This window comes from Dermacentor andersoni, chromosome 4 (assembly GCF_023375885.2).
Source record: "Dermacentor andersoni chromosome 4, qqDerAnde1_hic_scaffold, whole genome shotgun sequence".
Classification (NCBI taxonomy): Eukaryota; Metazoa; Arthropoda; class Arachnida; order Ixodida; family Ixodidae; genus Dermacentor; species Dermacentor andersoni.
Genome location: NC_092817.1, coordinates 203,089,764 through 203,109,559, shown reverse-complemented (window position 1 = coordinate 203,109,559; position 19,796 = coordinate 203,089,764). Strand labels below are relative to the sequence as shown.

At 47.4% G+C, this 19,796-nt stretch overlaps 2 protein-coding genes across 2 annotated transcripts in view; both read right to left on the bottom strand.

The window, feature by feature from the left end:
* Positions 1–19,796, bottom strand: part of LOC126538510 (adenylate cyclase type 3-like) — a 385,015-nt gene that overhangs the window by 21,948 nt on the left and 343,271 nt on the right. Inside the window, exons 17-18 of the mRNA XM_050185368.2 lie at positions 12,667–12,906; positions 8,302–8,483 (exon numbers count right to left, since the gene is read on the bottom strand). Of these exons, the coding sequence (XP_050041325.1) occupies positions 8,334–8,483; positions 12,667–12,906 (390 nt within the window). The 3' untranslated portion in view covers positions 8,302–8,333. The remainder of the gene's footprint in view (positions 1–8,301; positions 8,484–12,666; positions 12,907–19,796) is intronic.
* Positions 1,247–4,457, bottom strand: LOC126538506 (uncharacterized). The gene is made up of 4 exons (XM_072287695.1): positions 3,976–4,457; positions 3,575–3,591; positions 2,779–3,029; positions 1,247–1,674 (listed from the first exon to the last, which is right to left on the bottom strand). The coding sequence occupies exons 1-4, from the start codon at positions 4,199–4,201 to the stop codon at positions 1,275–1,277; spliced, it is 894 nt and encodes a 297-aa protein (XP_072143796.1). The 5' UTR covers positions 4,202–4,457; the 3' UTR covers positions 1,247–1,274.

The window sequence follows — 19,796 nt, the reverse complement described above, 5'->3', positions numbered from 1 at the left end:
TGTACCTCCGTCGAATTCTTGACAGTCCACGATTTTTGAATGCTCGTAAAAAATGGAAAGCACAAGGATGTAGACCACTAGGCTTGGCACTGAGAGTAAGCCAAGTTACTGTGAAGAGGACGGACTAATTCTTCAGCTGAGCTCTTGAACACATTGTGAGCTCTTTTCAAAAGTATGTTGCGCATATGAAAAGCGCCCGAATAAAAGGCTGGAGCGGGTAGCTGGAACATTTTCTGCGCCGCTTCTTGAGAGCCGTCAGCTTTATCATCAGACGCATTTGCAAGCGCCAATGTCAATAAATATAGGCGCGCTTTATATCTCTACCGCCATCTGTGATATCATAGTGAAAACTCATTTTCATGCATTTGTGGAAGCATATCATCGCCGCACTGCAAGAAACGCCTCGTTGTTTGCGCCAGCATGGCTGGACTGCGTTGCGTGACCCACCGGTGGGCCAAGACGCAGTGAACGTGTTAATGCTGCAGGTGCAGAACGCAAGGTGTAACAATTGTAACCCCACTTTGCAGGCTTGCATAAACAAGACTGCTCCAGAATCATTTTTACCTGCTTGAAAAATCACTGCAGGATCACTTTTCACATTCCCAACCCCTGTATGTGCATCAACTGTACTGTTTCTGTCAAAATGGAGTGACAATAAAAAATTCATTTGTGGTGAGTCTGGTTTGTTTTCGGGTCATCGGTGTAGCACATCTCAGCACAGCAGGTAATTTACATTGTCCACGTTACACACATGAACACTAATTTCATGAAAAGTTAACTAGGTATATACTGCTACTTTCTGTCACGATTTTGTTCAGAAGAGAGTGGCTGTACTCATCATTTTTACTAAGCTAACATCAACAGGTGTTGCGAAACTTGTCATACTCAATGCCAGCAATAGTGGCACTGTGTGCACAGATCCTCACTCTCTGCTCGCAGTTTTCATGTACAGCTGGTTATTTATTTTACACACACACACATAGGGGCTGCAGTATGTGTAAAATAACCAGCTGTACTGGCCTTTGCGAGAAAATAGAATTCTGCGACATTATCACATTACATCAGAAGGCCATGCAAGCATTACTGTGCTTCTTGATTTTCATTGGCCTGTGTAAATGCCTTTTTCCACTACCTCCTAGTACAGGGCAGCAAAGTCATAACTGATTAGGTGAATGGAAGTGAACCTTTAAAATTCTTTGTTTATGTAGTCCTACAATGCAAATGATATTTATTCTGGAAGACAAAATCAAGTTTCATATCTCCATTTATTTTCACTAGTCTTTAAATTCTTTTACAACCTGCAGCAGCTTCAGCTGCAGGTCAATCTTGTTTTCCGGCCTTACAGTTCGCATGTGTTCCAACAACGCGAGGGCGAAATGTTCATCCATATCTCTTGGTTTGTAATTATTGAGTTGGTTAGCGACATTCTGTAGCTCCTTTTCATACATGTCCCTATTTCGTTTTTTTTTTTGTTGTGGCTGGATGGGTGCACAGGTTGGCTCGTTCGGTGTGCTCTCGTCCGAGATTGTGTCCTCTGCTGTGCCGGATGCCGGTGTCAGTGGCACATCTTGTGTGCACTCGGATGTCACTGACACAGCATCTATATCGCTGCAGCTGCCTTGGCTGCTGATGTCAAGCAGCAGTTGTTCGGCCGTTTTCATGTTGCCAGATGTTCTGAAAATGTATATATCATCACATTCAACACCAGTAAAAAAGACTAACAAGCATCCACATTTCTCCGAGTTGCCAAATGATGTTTGCGACATTTGATAAGTTGGGCTGCCAGCCTTTTTAAGGGAGCTATTTTAAGATCAACGCCCTTTCTCCAGAGTTTACAAGAATTGCTCAGCCATCTGACCAATCTGTTTATCATAAAGAAAAAGCTGCTGAAAGCACTGTAGCTTCTACTATGAACAAGCTATCCTACCTGCCTGAGTGTAAATGAGTCAAAGGTACTTTTATTTCTCCATGAGAAATAGTGTGGTAGTGGGGAAAGAAATCTGCATATTGCAGCTTGACAAGGCACGAGCCCCCTACAGAATTCAACAGCAAGTGAGCCGTGGTTTACGTCTAAATTATGCATGTGCAGGAACAAAAACTAAGTTCTGCACACCCAATAAACGTAGCAAAAGGTATCAGTTGAGATGCATTCTTACAAAAAGCTGTGCAAAGCATTAAAAACCAGAACTATGACCGAAATAGAATAACACTTGGCTTATTAAACCCCAGGGTGTGCACTGAAGACAGGTTAGAATGCTAGCCATCCCGAATCTGCTATCTACTTGTGCCCCTCATTCTTGCACGAGAGCCTGTGACTGGTAATAACAATTGGCAATGAATTTTTAAATGTTTATCACAACAACCAGTTGCACCATTCCACACCATGTATAAATGAAGGCCCCCAGTGATGCAAAGCCGAGATAAAACTCTGAAAATACTTTAGAAGTGCAATGAACTGCAGTCCGACTATACACAGCATGAAGGAAGCGAGATTGATCTACCGATAATTGGTTCGTTAAAAGTGAACTTACATCTAATGTGTGCAGCAGCAATGTGCCGCTATTTTTTTCTTTAGCTGAGCTGTAATGCTAAAGTTTATTTTAAGCCTTCACTAAATCTGGAAATTTAAGTTTTTTTTTTTTCTTGATTTCAACACAATTTATGGGTGTTCTTTCTGCAATACAGGTTTTACAAACTGGGCACTGCTGCCTAAACAGGTTCACCAATGAAAACATGACTGGTTCTAGAAGGTCACAAAATTTACACCAAAAAACTTACGGCCTTCCTTCAACACTGTCTTTTAAGAACATTAGCAGTTCGAAATATGGCCAAGCCACGTGCTCTGTTGCATCCGTCTCCTCCGCACCGGCTCCACTCTTTTGTTCTTTCTTCATTGCCATAAGCAAGCGGCGGAACTTATCCCGCAGGGATTTCCATCGGGTCTGCACAATATTCTCTGCAAAAATCATAACACCTGTTAGCTTCGCAACTCCACACCTGGCAACCATGAACCTCAACTGCCCCGGACACTACACCTGCGTGTTCTAGCCATGAACACTATTTGCCGCATATATTTACCTTTTATTTAAGATCATTCACCTTCGGATGCAGCACACGCTGGGAAATAAAATTTGCACGGCACCCACTGACAAGAAACAGTATTTAGTTTGCAGTTACTGTTTCAGTGGCTTCAACATTGTCAACTTTGCCTACTTAAAGAACTTGTCTCTTGAAGTGTGTAAAAATTGGAAGCTTTCCAATAACGAGAAGAATATGGTCCTACTGCAATCAATCATCGAATCAAATAGTCATATTTTGAAATAAAATGCTGCGAGTACTCTGTGGCCGACAGTACATGATGAAACATTGCAGTTAAGCAAAAATGCGATATTAATCCAATCCACAATGGCCATAACACACTGGAGCACGAAGCATTGCTCAGTTGGCCACACTTTCTCGGCTAAACATTATCACATGCAATAAATTGTTTAATCGCGGAATTCAGCAATGGGTAAAGTTTGGCACCGTTTACAAATTCAGCACCTGTGTCCACTCATCGCAGCATACTTTATACCATAGTAGTAGCATCAGCTGTGACAATTCAAAGAGAAAAAACAGCTTTCTGTTACAGCGAAGCTGTACATGACACCCGGGATTGTCTCCGTCGACACATCAATCTGCGAATTGAAGCGAAAAATGCACACCCCAGTGTTCGTTCAAATAAAAAACACGCAAGAGGTCTCAAAACTACATGCGCGTTCGTACAATGCAAAGCACATGGGGTCATTGCATGAGTTTCCCGGGAAGCAGCACTGTAGCCGTCACAGTGTGGATTGGTGCTGTTTTTTTTTTTTTTCACTAACCCTAATTTTTTTTTCACTCTGCCATCGCCGCAGACTAGCATATCTGGTCGCGATGGTATACTGCGATATTAGGTTGATACGACATTCGTAAAATATTGTTAAACGATCCTACATTCGTAAACGTTAAGACACATTTCAGAGAGCTGGAAGGCATGCAATTCAAACGCAGAAATCTTACCAGCATTTGGTACACCCGGCAGGACGATGGCGGCGACTTCAATCCACAAAACGTTTTTTTTAACACGATTCTTGTGTTCCTTGTGTTTGGTCTGCCACAATATCGGCCTTGCTTCTACAATGGCTATAAGAAGCTCGTTATCGATGTTCGCCGGTAGCATGATTGAAGCAACCAAACAAACAGCAATGGCGGCGCGAACTGCGAATCTGCGGAAGTCTCTCGCAAGAGTTGCCAGCAGCGCGGCCACGCCCTGCCACACGCTGATTGGTCGGCGCTGTCGAGCCGCTTCCGACGGCGGCGGCGAGATCTGGTGTCCCTTGAGCACGACGTTTTGGCTTGGCGCCAGCCTCAGCGTCGACGCCGAGCGACGCCGGGTGACAAAACGCCAGAAAACGCCGGGAAAACGCTGAATGTGGGGCGGGCTTAACGCAGTGACAAGTAGCACAGTGAAGAAGCAGCAGCGGCGGCGGCGGTGGCGGCGGCGGCCTAAGTCGAAGGAAAAGATAAAGAAAGCTTCGTTGGGGGGAATAGAGTTTTAGAATAGGGCCACAGAAGTTCGGGACCCCAAAGATATTTGCGGGTGTGAGCGTTGGGGCATGCAGGAGTGAAGAGTTTCAGAATAGTGTTTTGATATGGCATTGCGCTTGCGGATAGTGTCTTGCTCTTGCAGCGCCACTACTGCGTCAAAGAAAAGCTATTATAAATATCCAAATGATACATATCATTTTATGATAACAAGGGTAATTTTGGCTTTAGTGTTCTCGCGTTTAACAAGAATTTACAGGTTATTGGCAGCAACCAATTTGTTGCGCTTAGTTTTGAGTAACCATCTTCACATGCCCTCACTCATGGAGGAAGGAAAAATATAAGAGGGAGCAAAACATCACGCAGTCAGCCTTCGCAAGCGAATGCTCCGTGAAGCCACAGTGGTGGCTCAACACTTGCGTCGAGATCGCGGAGGAAGAATCGAGAGTTGTTGAGACGTTTGATTCCCAGTAGCTGCCAGTGGTTTTTATTCAGTGCGCGCTTCTGCTCTGCCGTGGCTCTCCCTGCACAGAGGGAAGACTAAAAGCAACCGCGCACTTTGACGTGCGACCACGTGTTAGGTTACCAGGTTGGCTTCAATCACGTTGCCGTACGCTCCCTCCTATTATTTTCCTTCCTCCATGCCTTCACCAGCCAAACCGTGTTAGGGCTGCGAGCTGTGAAGTAGACAACTGAATTCGCAATCAGCGGCGTCTAATGAATAAAGCTCCATTACGCACGTTAGTTGAGAGAAATCGATAACCGCGGTCACGGGGGTGGCCGCGGTGGCATAGCGGCAGCGCAGCGCGCCAGGCGCAGCTTCGTTTCACACGCTTCGTTTCAGCGCGACAAGTGCCGCTGTGATGCTCAGTGTTTCTTGCGGAAAGCTCCCGTGAGTCGCGGGTTTCAGCAGTCTTCAAGAACTGCGCGTTGCTCACATTTCCATATTTTGGCGCGCTTGAGGTGAGGGTTTGATCGGTGTATTCAGTTGGTTCTCTACTTTCGTTCTTGTAAACCTTGCAAAACATAAAAACACTTTGTATGGAACGGTGAATACAACTTCTTTCATTCACATTTATGTCTCTTTTAGCTCTTTATAGGTGACAGCTTAAATGTCTTGCTTAGTACACGCACGCATAATTAGCCACATGGAAGCAAATGAATGGGTTGGTTCGTATTTCCGCGACATGGGTTTAAAGCACGTGCCCGTCTACCAACGGCTCTTGTTTTCAAATACCGCAAGGCCTTCGGGCGCCAGCTCGGTCAAACGCGTGCAAGACGCCTATAGACGGCTTTCAAAGAAGCTCACGTCCTTTTTCGCCTGTAGGCATTTCAGTACAAAGGCGGCGGCCCTTGTAGAGCCACGGCCGCTGGATAGAGCTCGGGGTACTTTACCTTTTGAGTGAAGGACCATGACCAAACAAACTACGAACACGCTAGCTCGGAGTTGTAAAGAAGGAAAAAGAAGCCCCTACATGCGTTGCGAAAAAAAAAAAAAAACGCGTGGACTGCCATCGCGTCTGTCCAGACCCATATGCGGTCACCATCGGGGAAAGAAGAGGCAAGAACAAAACAGCACGTCGGCAAAATTCAGCTTCAAAGAATGGGACTCGAAAATGACAGATGTAAACAAGCGGCAATTCTGAGGCACCAACGGACATGTTCGATTCGAGCGACGCCGACATTTGCTTTATAGAAGCACGCGTCACTTGCGACATGTACCTTCGGCTTCAGTCCATAATTTCTTCCCAAAGAACCCTCCACCTTGTTGCGAAAATCTTCAGTTCAGCATCCCAAACAAGTGGACACCGCACAACTTTAGTGATGAACAGCGCGAGACATTGCAAACTGGCAGCGGATGTCGTCTGCTGCAAATGTGGTCTGCTAGAACCGTCCGCTCGGGCGGCCCAGTTCTCCAACTGCGTATTTACTATTGGTAGTAGGTACAGCGGGGCGTGGCACTTGCGAAGGTGCCGGACGTTTGCGCGCATGCGCTAATAAGAGCGGGTTCGAGAGAGGAAATGTGGGGGCTTTTACTTCTTGAAACGTATGACTGTGCCTAGGCATTACGGAGGAGTTATTAGCGGGTGTTGTATGCGTTTGTCCCTATGCGTGCCGGCATTGCGGAACGGGCTCGAGTTTGTTTACGCTCGGACGCTGGCTGCCGGCGCGGTGAAACAGGTGATAACATCGCAGGTATTTCCGTCGGAGCAGTAGGGACCGTGGAAGAGGCCGATTAGCATATATTGAAATGTAGAAGGCACATCGCCTTAGCAACCGAGGTTGAACGCGAGTGGCTGAAAGAGCGCCGAGAACACTCGATGGCCCCGCAACCGCTATAAGAATACGCCAGGCCCCCTAAAGCATTTTACGCTAACCTAACTAAACGTTAACCTAGCCTAACGTTAGCCCAACCTAACGAGGCCGAGGCAGAACGACAACCATGCTCACGACGTAACCGTTGTGAGAACACGCCGCGCCACGCCTGCTTTTACGCTTACCTAGCGTAACGCAACGTTAAGGTAACCCAACCTAAGGTAACGTTAACCTAACCTAACGTAACGTCACGTGGCCAAGACGCAAAGACAATAAATAATCCGCACGGCATAACCGCTGTAACGCCGCGGAACCATAACGCTTTTTACGCTAACCTAACAAAACCTAAGCTAACGTAAACCTAACCTAAACATAACCTAACTTAACGTGGACGAGCCGTAAAGCCAGTAATCCTCACAGCGAGACATCGGGCAACTGCGTTCAACCGTGGTTGCTAAGGCGCTATGCGGTTATTTCATTCAACGGGGACCACTAAAAATGCTCCTGAAAAATCCAGGAGAGCAGGCCCGGCCTCTACTACGGCCCCTAGTGCCCCCCCGGGGAAATCATTGTTTTCTTTTTTTTTTTTAAAGTAGAGTGCCATAAGGCGCGACAAAGTTATAATTCGGCATGGCTGACTCAGCACCAGCGCTGTACGCGCGAGGAAGTCTCTCCGTCGTACCTTTAGACACAGCGACCACCAAATGGGGTGTCAGTGCGCGCTGGTTCACCTGTTTCACCGCACCGGCAGCCAGCGTCCGAGCGCAAACAAACTCGACCCCCATGCCGGCACGCCTAGGGACAAACACAAGCTACACGCGCAAAACTTCTCCACCGTAGTGCCTACGCAGAGCCACATACTCAAGAAGCGAAGGCCCCCAGATTTTCTCTCTCGTACCGGCTCTTACTCGCACCTGCGCACAAACGTAGAGCGCCGCGAGAAAGAAATCATAGAGAAAAATTGTCTATGGCGCTATCTTAAAAGCCAACTGCGACGGGGACAGAGTCAGCCGGGAGCTGTGTTTTCGTGGCTTAGTTCGTGTTGATACGAGAGGCACCTCGAAGGTCAATGCGCTCGCTGCGGTGGCCGCGCTTCCTCACTCCAGCGCTTTGACGAGTCATCGAGCGAAATGTGTTCATGTGTGCTTGTGCGCGTGTGGCGCTATGCTCGTTAATTTAGTTAGCATGCCCATGTTTAGGAGTTTATGCGGCCCACAACACTACTATCCTTGCTTCGTATAGCCGTCTACTAATTTGTTATCGCAATCAATGTTATCGCGTTTCGGGAGAAGCTGCGACTTTTTTGTGTGTTTGCCGAAGACGACGGAAATTTCTCTGAGAAGTGATCTTTACCTTTGGGTAAGGCTTTATAGGCATAACTTAGGACAGAGGCTATCGCGGAACGCTCAGATCACATGCCTGTGGGCTTGGTGGCTCGTGAAGAGCGTCTCTCAGCTCGGGCTCGCCGCCGCCACAGCTGTGGGTCCTGCGCCATTGGGAAGCTGCTGAGGCAGGGTGTCCGCTGCAGCCATGCTCACTGCCTCCGTGCCGTTAGCTGTAGTCACGGCGACGTCCACGGATGGCGTCGTTGCCCTAGCGTCCTGCGGTACAACAATGTGCCCACAAAGTTGGAAGCCTACTGTCGGAGGAAGCGCCATGCATCACTGTAGGCTCGCAACTGCGCCCTTAGGCTATCTCATCATTTCGCTTCTTTTGTTTACTTTGCTTTTCATCCTCATCATCGTCGTCGTCAACAGCAACAACAATATCAACAACCTACTTATCATCACTGGAGGTGGGAAGGCTTCGCTCCGCGGCTATCAGGTAGCGCTTTCTCGTGCCAACTGACCACATCATATGCCTGCGATGTTCCTCGTTTCATCACGCCACCTCGATGTGATGAAATAAGGAGGTAGTGGATAAATTATGCACCGCGAAGTCAATTCCTAGTCTGGAGAAGGAGTGTCTTCTTGTAGGCCAGTGGGTCTTCTGAATTTTATTTTGCCTTAACCCTTTTTGTCTCACTTTTTCGAAGGTGACGAACCTCCTGCGTCGCGTTATTTTCTTGGATATTAGTAAACGAACACAACAGTCTATACGTCGTTGTGCAGAAATCAAAATAAAAATGACACGAATGATGGAAAATACTCTCTTGGTGTGGTCCCCACATTTGTATCTAACAACAGGAATGTCAAATGGAACATGTCGGGGCAGAAATGCGCAAACGCACAGGTACGCCAGTGCGCATGACAGCGTGAATTGTCTAATTTCACCGCTTCATCGTACACTACGCAGAAGGCATCTGTTGATGCCAATAATATCGTGACCTGCCACCGGTGCTGCCCAGTTTAACTAGAAGCCCATGCTCTCGTGTTCTCCTTCTTTAAAACAAAAGAAGCCATCTTGCCGAATGGCCGCAAGCTTGAAAAGCACTTCGTACAGCATGGGTGAGGATTTTTCTAAGCCGGTACAGAACGCGCGAAAACATCTGGTCGCTTTTGCACGAAGCCAATCAGTTCCTTTTTCTCTTCGCTTTATAACATTATTCATAGGTTCAAAACGTCACATTTTTGATGGAGCATCACAATCCGTGAAAGAACTATAGCTACCACGCTGTCAACAGCATTCGTCTCGACGTGCTCAGCCTGCTCCCGATAATCTTTTTCAGTTTCTGTTATTTTTACTAATATAAGAAGCTTTCTTCCGAAAAGAGGACAAGTATCAGATCTAGTATCTTCGTCTGGCAGTGACCTACTTATACTAACTGAAACATGGCTTACCAATGATGTCGCTGACGGTGAAGTTCTGAGTGAACTACCGAATTTCGATGTTTTTCGTAAAGATAGGCAAGGTGCTGGGGCGGTGGCGTTCTTATCGCAGTAAAAAAAAAAAAAAATCTAATGTGCTTCACAGTCAATGTGGCCACTGACCTAGGAATTCTATGGCTTTTCGTTAGCGCTAATCCGCAGCTACTACTTCTTGGTGTCTGTTATCGTTCCCTCAACAGTAATCCTGACTTCCCCCACGATCTCAATAACACCTTGAACCATTTAACAAAAACATTCCCGAATGATTGCATCTTGCTTTTTGGGGATTTCAATTACCCACATATCAATTGGTCAAATTATTCTAGCACAGTTACTAGCATGACAGGAGCTAGAGAATTCTTACATATTTGCCTTAATTTTAACCTCTCCTAGATGATAACAGAGCCAACGCGTACAACTCATGGCTCGGCTAACATCCTAGACCTCATACTAACCACTCATCCCGAAAGCATGTCCTCCATTAGCTACCTACGCGAAATAAGTGATAACAAAGTAATCCATGCTGTTTTCTCGTTTTCACCTATAGTACGTTATTCGGATCAGAAAACAATCCGCCTGTATGAAAAAGGGAACTATACCACGATAAACAACGAACTAGCCGCTTTCTATCAATAATTTGAATTAGGTTTTGAAAATCGCTCGATAAAAAAAAAGAAAGAAACTGGTTACTCTTCCAAAATAAGATGACTAACCTCGTTGCGCACGTTATACCAACTTTCTCACTTCGCTCTGATCGTAATAAACCATGGTTCATGAATGCACTAAAAAACTGGAAAACAAAAAGAAACATCTATTTCGCTGCGCTAAACTGAGGCCAAGCCATAGCTCCTGGGAAAAATAGTACGTATCTCAACGCGCCTACCTGATAGCTATCCGGCAGCAGAAGCACTGATTCTTTTTATTCAGAACTACCCCTCATGCTCAGCAGTAACCAAAAAAAATTTTGGCAGGTTATCAATCCCCAGTTGTCAGAATTTCGAAACATGGTGAAATTTTACCTGATATTGACGGTGCCAAACTGTTGAATAATGCATTTTCATCTGTTTTCACTACGGAACCACATGTGCCTCTTCATGTTTTCCATGTTGCTCTCATGTCTCCAATGCCGGATAATATTTTTTCACCAGATGGAATATCCGCACTCATTGATAATCATAAATTATCCTCGTCAGCCGGTGCTGCTGATATCCCCTCAAAGCTTTTAAAAAACACGAAGCGCATCTCTGCCATGTATCTAACCCTGCTGTATTCCCAATCACTATCATCAGGCACGCTCCCTAACGAGTAGAAAAAGAGCAAGGTCGTTCCAGTCTACAAATCGGGTAACCGTAATTCACCCTTAAATTATCGTCCAATATCCATAACTAGTATCCCTTGCAAAATAATGGAACACGTCATATACTCACACGTAATGAATTTCCTAGACAGTATTAACTTTTTCCACCCGTCGCAGCATGGCTTCCGTAAAGGCATGTCATGTGACACTCAATTAGCTACATTTCTTCATGACCTACACTCAAATCTCGAAACTAACACTGTGACCGATATAATTTTTCTTTACTTTGCAAAGGCGTTTGATAAAGTAGCTCATCAACACTTATTATTAAAACTTTCTCGCTTGAACTTTCACCCCAATATCCTAGCATGGATAAAATAATTTCTTAGTAACCGATCACAGTCCGTCAGTGTTAACAATACTACCTCAGAATTTCTTCCCGTAACATCAGGCGTACCCCAAAGTTCAGTTCTAGGTCCCCTCCCGTTCCTAATATACATTAACGATCTTCCATTGCATGTTTCCACTCAGATTCGTATGTTTGCTGATGATTGCGTTGTCTATCGAACTATCACTAACAGCAATGACTGCATTTATCTCCAAAATGACCTGAGCAGCGTTACAGCCAGGTGTGATGCTTAATGGTCCTAAACACTAATATATGTAAATATATGCCAATTTCCAGCAGCCGTAATCGGCTTGACTTTCTCTACACAATTAATGACATCTCAATCGACACTGTAAACTCAATTAAGTACCTACGTATTACGATCCCGCATGATTTAAACTGGTGCTCGCATATAACTAACATCATATCATCTGCTAACAAAACCTTGGGATTTCTGAAACGTAACCTCCGCAATGCTCCTAAACAGGTATAATTACAAGCATAAAAAACACTGGTTCGGCCAAAACTCAAATACGCATTACCCATATGGCATCCTCACCAGATTTACCTCAGCAACGCATTAGAATCCATACAGAACCGCGCTGTACGTAAGATACATTCACTTGTCATACTGATATGATATCAGCGTATCACCATTAAAAGTAGAGTCTGGTTTGGACACACTAGCGCACCGTCGCCGTATCGCGAGCTTATCATTATTCCATAAATTACACACCAGTTCGCTTCGCCACGCACCTTACATTTCACCACCTTCACGCATATCGCTGCTCACAGGCCACCCACTAAAAGTTGCTCGCCCTAGCGCACGCACTGTCCCCTGCTCGTCATCATTTTTCATCGTACAGCTAAAGACTAGAACGGCCTTCCCCACCACGTCGCTGCCATCGCCACTTCATCTACCTTCGCGGAAGAAGTAACAAGTGTTCTGCCAGTAAAATAACATAGTGGGCAGCCTGCTGTATTTTTTCTACACCCACCCGATATGTAATAGCCAGCAAGGGGTCTTTAAGGTAATAAAATGAAAAAAAAAATGAAATGAAATGAAAGAATAGGTTAGTTTCAATTTTCATCTTTACCAACGGAGCAGGATACGTAACATAATCGTAGAAGCGATGAAAGACCACGATGGATTAGAACGTTGAAAACGGTGTACTAGTCTATCTTACAGTTGAACCAATTGAACAAAAAGTGACCTGGTTGTTTTGGCGAGTGTCAGTACCATCCCATGCATCCGCGTATACAATGATTCCGACAACGGCAATCACTCTCACCTGCGGGGACCCAGCGGGCTCTGCTGCACCCGTGACGACGGTCGCGTCGTCGTCTTGCTGGGCGAGCGGGTTGGTGTGCACGCGTGTGGCGGCCGCCGCGGCGCTGGGCTGCGGGGCGGGGGGCTTCCTTCCCAGCAGGTAGAAGGTCATGAGCATGCCTTTGCCCTTGACGGACACCAGGCCGCGCTGCTCGAGAGCGAAGCCGAAGGTCTCCAGAATGTCGGCCGTTTCTTTCACCACCTGCGACAGGCAGCAACGTGGTCACCACAATCCGCGAGGCTTGCGTTCTTGCCCCAGACAAATATGCACAGTGTTTGACAAGACGCCAAGATAAATCTCAAGAAAAGCTGTGTAGGATCTCAGCTGTGAGAACGTGGAGCACTCCTCCAATATGTTCATAATCATTAAACGTTGTCGCAGATTTTCGATTCGACACTAAAGGAAGCGCACTGGCGCCACATGTAGATATTGTTTGGAAGAGGAAGCCCGATACAGAAATGCATGTACGACTACTTACATGGGGAAAAAGTTGTGGTAATCGCGTAGGCTGGTACAAAGGTCACAGTCCATGGGGCAGTGTACCACTTCTCAAGAGGAAGACTAAGAGTCTTCCTCTTGCGCGCATGGTCCGTTCAAATGCACCGTAACATAACCCCGAGGGATGAAGAGCCATCCCGGTGCTTGTTAGAATGATAGCGAACTAGATGAACAGCACGATTTTAAATGGGACACACACGTGGACGACATCAGTTCATAGCTGGGACGAGGACGACGTGTCTGCAACAAAGGCGATTTCGTAATTTAAGTGATACCCGGTAGGGCCCAGTATAGCAGTTTTTCGGGCAGGCCGACATGGCGACTTGAGGTCCACAGAAGAACGAGATTTCGGGAAGATAACTGACGGTTCCGGTGGGGACTATCGTAGCGAGTCTTATGCGACGCTTGAGCCGCTGTAAGTCAATTATAGGCAATCTGGCGAGCCATACGAGCCCGACCAACGGCGGCATGGGCGTATTCCGTGTTATATGTCACGACACCGAAGGTAGCAAGGTGTGAAAAGGCAGAGTGCGATGGCGATCAAACGAGAGGTAGAAAGGCGAGAAACCAGTGCTATTATGATGTGACGAATTGTGCGCAACAGTCATGTAGGGCAAAGTGCTGTCCCGATCGCGATGGTCTGCTGAAACGTACATAGGCAACATTTATGTAAGGGTGCGAGTCAGTCGTTCAGTCAGTCGTCAGTGTTTATCGGTGATATGCGGTTGCGAACTTGTCTTTGGTGGAGCAGGGACGAAGTATGTCGTCGACAACTTGGGACAAGAAATAACAGCCACGATGAGTCAGCAGGCGCCTTGGCACGCCATGGTGAAGAGTGAGGTCTTAAAGTAAGAAGTCTGCTACATCTGTAGCACAACTGGTGGGCAGGGCACGTGTTATACTATAGCGGGTCGCATTGTCCGTGGCAACGGCTGTCCATTTGTTCCTGTTTGTGAATGTGGGGAAGGGGCCTAGAAGGTCCATGCCGACACGGAAGAAAGGCTCCGTGGGAACACCGATTAGACGAAGGTGGCCGGCAGGTCGCGGACGTGGCCTCTTTCGACGCAGGCAGAGGTCGCAAGCCACAACGTAACGTCCCACAGGTCAGTAAAGGCCTGGCCAGAAGAAGCGACGTTGAACTCGTAAGTGCGGGAGGTACCAAGGTGTCCGCCAGTGGGTGCCTTGTGGAGCTCAGCAAGAACAGTAGAACATAGATGGTGAGGGACAACTAGCAGTAAAGTTGGTCTATCACAGCTGATGTTGCATTGATAAAGAATGTGGTCATGGAGCACAAACTTTTCTGGTTGAACGATCTGATTGTCCTGAAGTCGAGCGCTCAGTGATCGACCAGGGAGAGTCGTCCTTTCACAGCTCAGTAACGATGTCGCGAAACTTAGAAACAGTCAGAAGATAAGTGTCGGTATCCTGTTCGTCGTTGTTAGGATTATCGACGGGATGATGAGACAAGCAGGCGGCGTCCAGCTATAAGCGGACGGATTTGTACATCACAACGAAAGAATACCCTTGAAGTCTGAGTGCCCAGCGACTAAGGCGGCGAGTCGGGTCTTTCAGTGACGATAACCAGCGTAGGGCATGGTGGTCCGTGATGACCGAAAATGGGCGGCCGAAAGAGAAAGGGCAAAATTTAGCCACTTCCCACACCAGAGCGAGGCACTCGCGCTTGGTGATACAACAATTGCGCTCTGAAGGGGACATGAGGTGGCTGGCGTAGACAATGAAGCACTCGACTCCACTTGCTGTTGGGTGAAGACAGCACTTATGCCCTGGCCACTGGCGTCTGTGCGAACTTCTGTTGGTGCAGATGGATCAAAGTGACCTAATAACGGAGGCGTTGTCAACAAGTGGATCAGGGTGTAGAAGTCGTCGGCTTGTTTGTGGCCCCAAAAGAACACAGTGTCTTTCTTGAGAAGGTCAGTCAGAGGCCGGGCGATATCCGCAAAATTTTTAACAAACTAACGAAAATAGGACCATAAGCCCGCGAAGCTGCGCACATCTTTCGCTGAGCAGGGTACAGGAAACTACTCGACCGCGTGAATCTTATCAGGATCAACATGTATACCAGCAGCTCCGAGAAGGTGGCCCAGAACTTTCAGTTCCCGGTGTCCAAAATAGCGCTTGAAACAGTTCAGGTCAGCCTCCCTTGAAACTTCAAGAATAGCGGCCAAGCGACTGAGGTGGCTGTCGACATACACGACATTGTCCAGATAACACAAGCAAGTGAACTATAGCACCGAAGGAGAGAGTCCATCATTCTTTTGAAAGTTGCTGGGGCATTTCAAAGTTTGAAAGGCATAACCTTAAAATAGTAAAGGCCGTCCGGTGTAGCGAAAACGGTCTTCTCACGGTCGAGTTCATCTATCGAAATCTGCCAATAACCAGGTCGGAAGTCGAGTGGAGAGAAGTATTTCGATCCGTGAAGGCAGTCGAGAGCGTCATCGATCCGCGAAAGAAGGTACACACTTCTCTTTTTTGTGATCTGATTCAGTTGACGATAGCCCACAGGGAGTCGCCAGCTGCCATCCTTCTTTTTGACCAAGACAACCGGCGATGCCAAAAGACTCGGAGAGCTCAGTTACACTTTTGGTTAGCATCTTGTCTATTTCAGCTTGTATAGCATGGCGTTCTACGTGAGACACACGATGAGGTCGGCGGCGAATAGGACTATAGCATCACCGGTGTCAACCATATGGGTCAAAACGGAAATATCTCCCTGTGGGCGATCCTCAAAGTCAAAGTCGTCGCAATAAGACACCTGGACGCGACAAGCATCTGCACCCTGTTCGGGAAGCAGGTCTTGAGCGATCTTAGAAAATACGCCGGGATCGGATGTTGCGGAACTGATCGGATAGCAGGTGGCTGCAGACGAGCACGGAACATCTAATACAGAGATGGCGGTATCACCGATGGGAGAAGCGTTGCAGAGCGACATACCTTTCGGAATAACTTGCGTACCTAAACCAGAATTTAAAACACGAATAATCACGCCATTACCGGCGATAATCACAATGGTACGAGGGACAGAAACTGTGCGTAGCAGAACATTAACATTAGCAGTCAGCACATAATCACCTTCAGGAACAGACGGGAAGCACGGCAAATGCATAGAGATTGTGGCTTGAGGCAGCAACCGTACGAAGTCTACGGAACATAAACAAGGCTCAGCTGATTTTGGAGGACACCTGTGAATATGCAGCTCGAGTTGGAGGAGGCCAGCAGTGCAGTCAGTCAATGCTGAATGGTCCGATAAAAAGTCGAGCCCGAAGATCAAGTCATGGGAACACCGTTACAGAACAGCAAATAGAACGGAAGTGTTGGAACCAGCAATAGTTGTTCGGGCAGTGAACAAGCCAAAGATAATGAGCGTTTCTCCATCAGCGACCCAGATAGTACGAGATGCGGCAGGTGTAAGGACTTTCTTTAGGCGGAAACGAAGACGGTTGCTCATCACCGAGATGTCGGCTCCGTATGAACAGGCGCTTGGACAAATACACCGCCAACTTCGACATCGACTGTATTGCGTCTGGTCGGCAGGTTGAGAGGCTTTGGCGGAGACATCGTTATTTATTTTCCTTCAAAGATGCAGGATAACCTCCGGGAGCTGCATCTTTTAGTTGTCCAAGGTACCCGCCGTCGTTGCTCAGTAGCTATTGTGTTAGGTTCCTCAGCACGAGGTCGCGGGATTCAATCTCGGCAATGGCGGCCGCATTTCGATGGGGCGAAAACACCCGTGTACTTAGATTTAGGTGCACGCTAAGAACCTCAGGTGGTTGAAATTTCCGGAATCCTTCACTACCGCGTGTCTCATAATAAGAAAGTGGTTTTGGCACGCAAAACCGCATAATTAATTTCTTTTTTAATTTTACATGGTATGCGGCCAGGTCGGAATGATGGCGACAGGCGCGGGGCTGGGGTGACCTGGACACGGGCGACGGCTTTGCGGCGAACGGGACTGGTGACTGCTCGGTGATGGTGATCGACGGCGCCATGCGGTCGTACCGCCAGTGGCGTGCAAGTTGGGCTCAGCTTGCGGCTAGATATGGTAAAAGTGGCCGTCCGAACGATGGCCGTCCGAGAACGGCATCGAAAATGAGCGATTACGACAGTATCGGGCGACATGACCAACGCGGTGACAACTGAAGCAATAGGTCGGTCATCCGGTGTTCGCCACTCTGCCATGTTGCGAGAACCTCGAGGGACCCATTGATTTTGGGTATCCACGAACGAATAATGCTTGGCCGGCCGGGAACTGGCTACGGTGCAAACTGATTGAAAGCCGACATTGGCGAGTTCTTGGCGCACAATAGCCTGAACAAGGGGAACCATAGGAGTGCATATATCGTTGACGTGGGTCAACGATACATGCACACAATCTTCGTCTGCTGCTTTGAAGGCTGCTGCTGCCGCCGCGTAGGAGAGTCATGTCGGTCTTCACAAAATGATGTTGCAGTCGTATTGGCAAGCCGTTAAAATGACTGGTAGCCAGACACGACGGCTTTTCACTTGCTCAAACCGCTTGCACTCCGTGATTACGTCATTAATCGAAGTACGGTTTTTACAAATCAGTAGATTGAAGGTGTCATCGGCGATACCTTTTAAGACATGCCCGACGTTTTCAGGCTCGCGCATTCCAGTGTCGCCCTTGCGGCAGAGCTCCAGCACGTCTTACATATAAGTGACGTAACCCTCGGTGGACGTCTGAATTCGTGATACCAACTCTTCATTGGCGATGACCTTCCTACCCAGGAGTTTCCCGAAGAGATCTCGCAGCTCCTGGCTGCAGGTCTCCCAGTCACGGAGTTCTTCGTGATTTTGAAACCACACTCGCACAGTTACTACCAAATAAAGATTATGTTCGTCAGCATCACTGTGGGATCCCAACTGCTGTGGCTGCTCACCCGCTCGTACATCTGCAGCCAGTCGTTGGCGTCGGCCCCATTGGTGCCGCAGGAGTTTCCTGGATCACGCGAATGCGTGAGTACGACAGCCGATGCAGTCGACGCAGGCGTTGCCGAACGAGGCACAGTCTCCTGCGACATCGGTGAAGAACAGATACGGCGGCCACTGCGAAGCTCCGTTCTGAGTCTTTACCTTGCACTTCCACCAAATGTTACGAAGAGGAAGCTCGATGCAGAAATGTATGTACAACTACTTACATGGGGAAAAGCTTGTGGTAATCACGCAGGATGGTACAAAGGTCACAGCTTCAGGAGACAGTCTACCACTTCCTCTTCGTCTCCCTCATGCGCGCACGGTCCTGTCCAAATGCACCGTAACAAGTGCAGTACGAAAGGCGGAGACGTTAACCAGAATAGAAACATCCATCGAGCGGATGGCCCTGAGTGCTGTAGCAAGGACATATCCGATGCCGCACTCTTAACACGGAGGCAGTACATCAAACCGTGGCACGAGGAAATGGCTCGGCTTTGGTATATTAAACGTAAATAATATCAAGGCCACACTGGCCTGGACTTATGATTTCACATGCTTTCTAAGACTCAAGTTTTCTTCGGTGAGCGTCATGCATGCTGCAGCTCTGCCCAACGCTCCAAGAAAGGGCTCTTGCCTTTTTCATTAGCGCACTCGAAGGCTATGAAGCGTGGTGTTGCCATAACAGCACTGAAGAACACCGTCAACCGGTCGTGTCACCACCAAGTGGAAAGGAGATTTCAGACTAAACTCCAACGTTTACTTTCAGAGAGATATGCGCTCCAGATTCTTGTAGGCATCGCTGACAAGGGTTTAATCGAGCTGTGCGCGCATGAAGTCTCAAGCTTCAAGCAAGCCGAGGGCTACCGCCGTCATGTACCCAGGATCAACCATTGCCAGCTGGAAGAGCGGCAGTCCGCATTTTATGTTTTACGCGAAACAAGCTTGGCGCGTAATTATGCAGGTTGCGCGCTATGCGCGTTATGCAGAAGCGAAGTAAGCCAAGCAGACTGAGCCGAGACGCGAAGTTTGAGGCATGAACCACGTGCCGCAGTTAGTCGCGGCTAAGCGCCTGATGCTGTGTACGAAATCCTGCTGTCCTGCGGCCGGAGCTACGGAGGACAGACAGGACAGTGTCTCAATGAACGCCTTGGAGAACGTGCACGCTCTCCGGAGACAGGACGCAGGAGAACCCTAACCGGTAATGTTGAGGTTGTGCCCCGCATTTTGAGAAGTGTCAAATTACAATTAGGCGACACAGGCCTGGACCAAAGAACGCGCTAAATTTTCTAAGCGTACACAATTCATAAAAGGGACCCCTCGTGCGTTTTTTTCCCTGCTTGTAGAGTTATATATTTATATATTTATTATTGCATGTAGAGTTATATATTAATGATTATAATTGTCTCCGAAACATTTTAGGCAACATTGTAGAAGTAGCAGCTACTTTATCATTTTCACTCACGGCACTTACTTTCGTATGTTATTGTCATATTGTAACCACTCCCCTCTTTGATGCCTTGGTCAGCAAGGACATAATAAATAAATAAATAAATAAATAAATAAATAAATAAATAAATAAATAAATAAATAAACCCTTTATGGACTGCAGCATCAGTTAAGCACCTATTTAGAAGTCTTTGCGG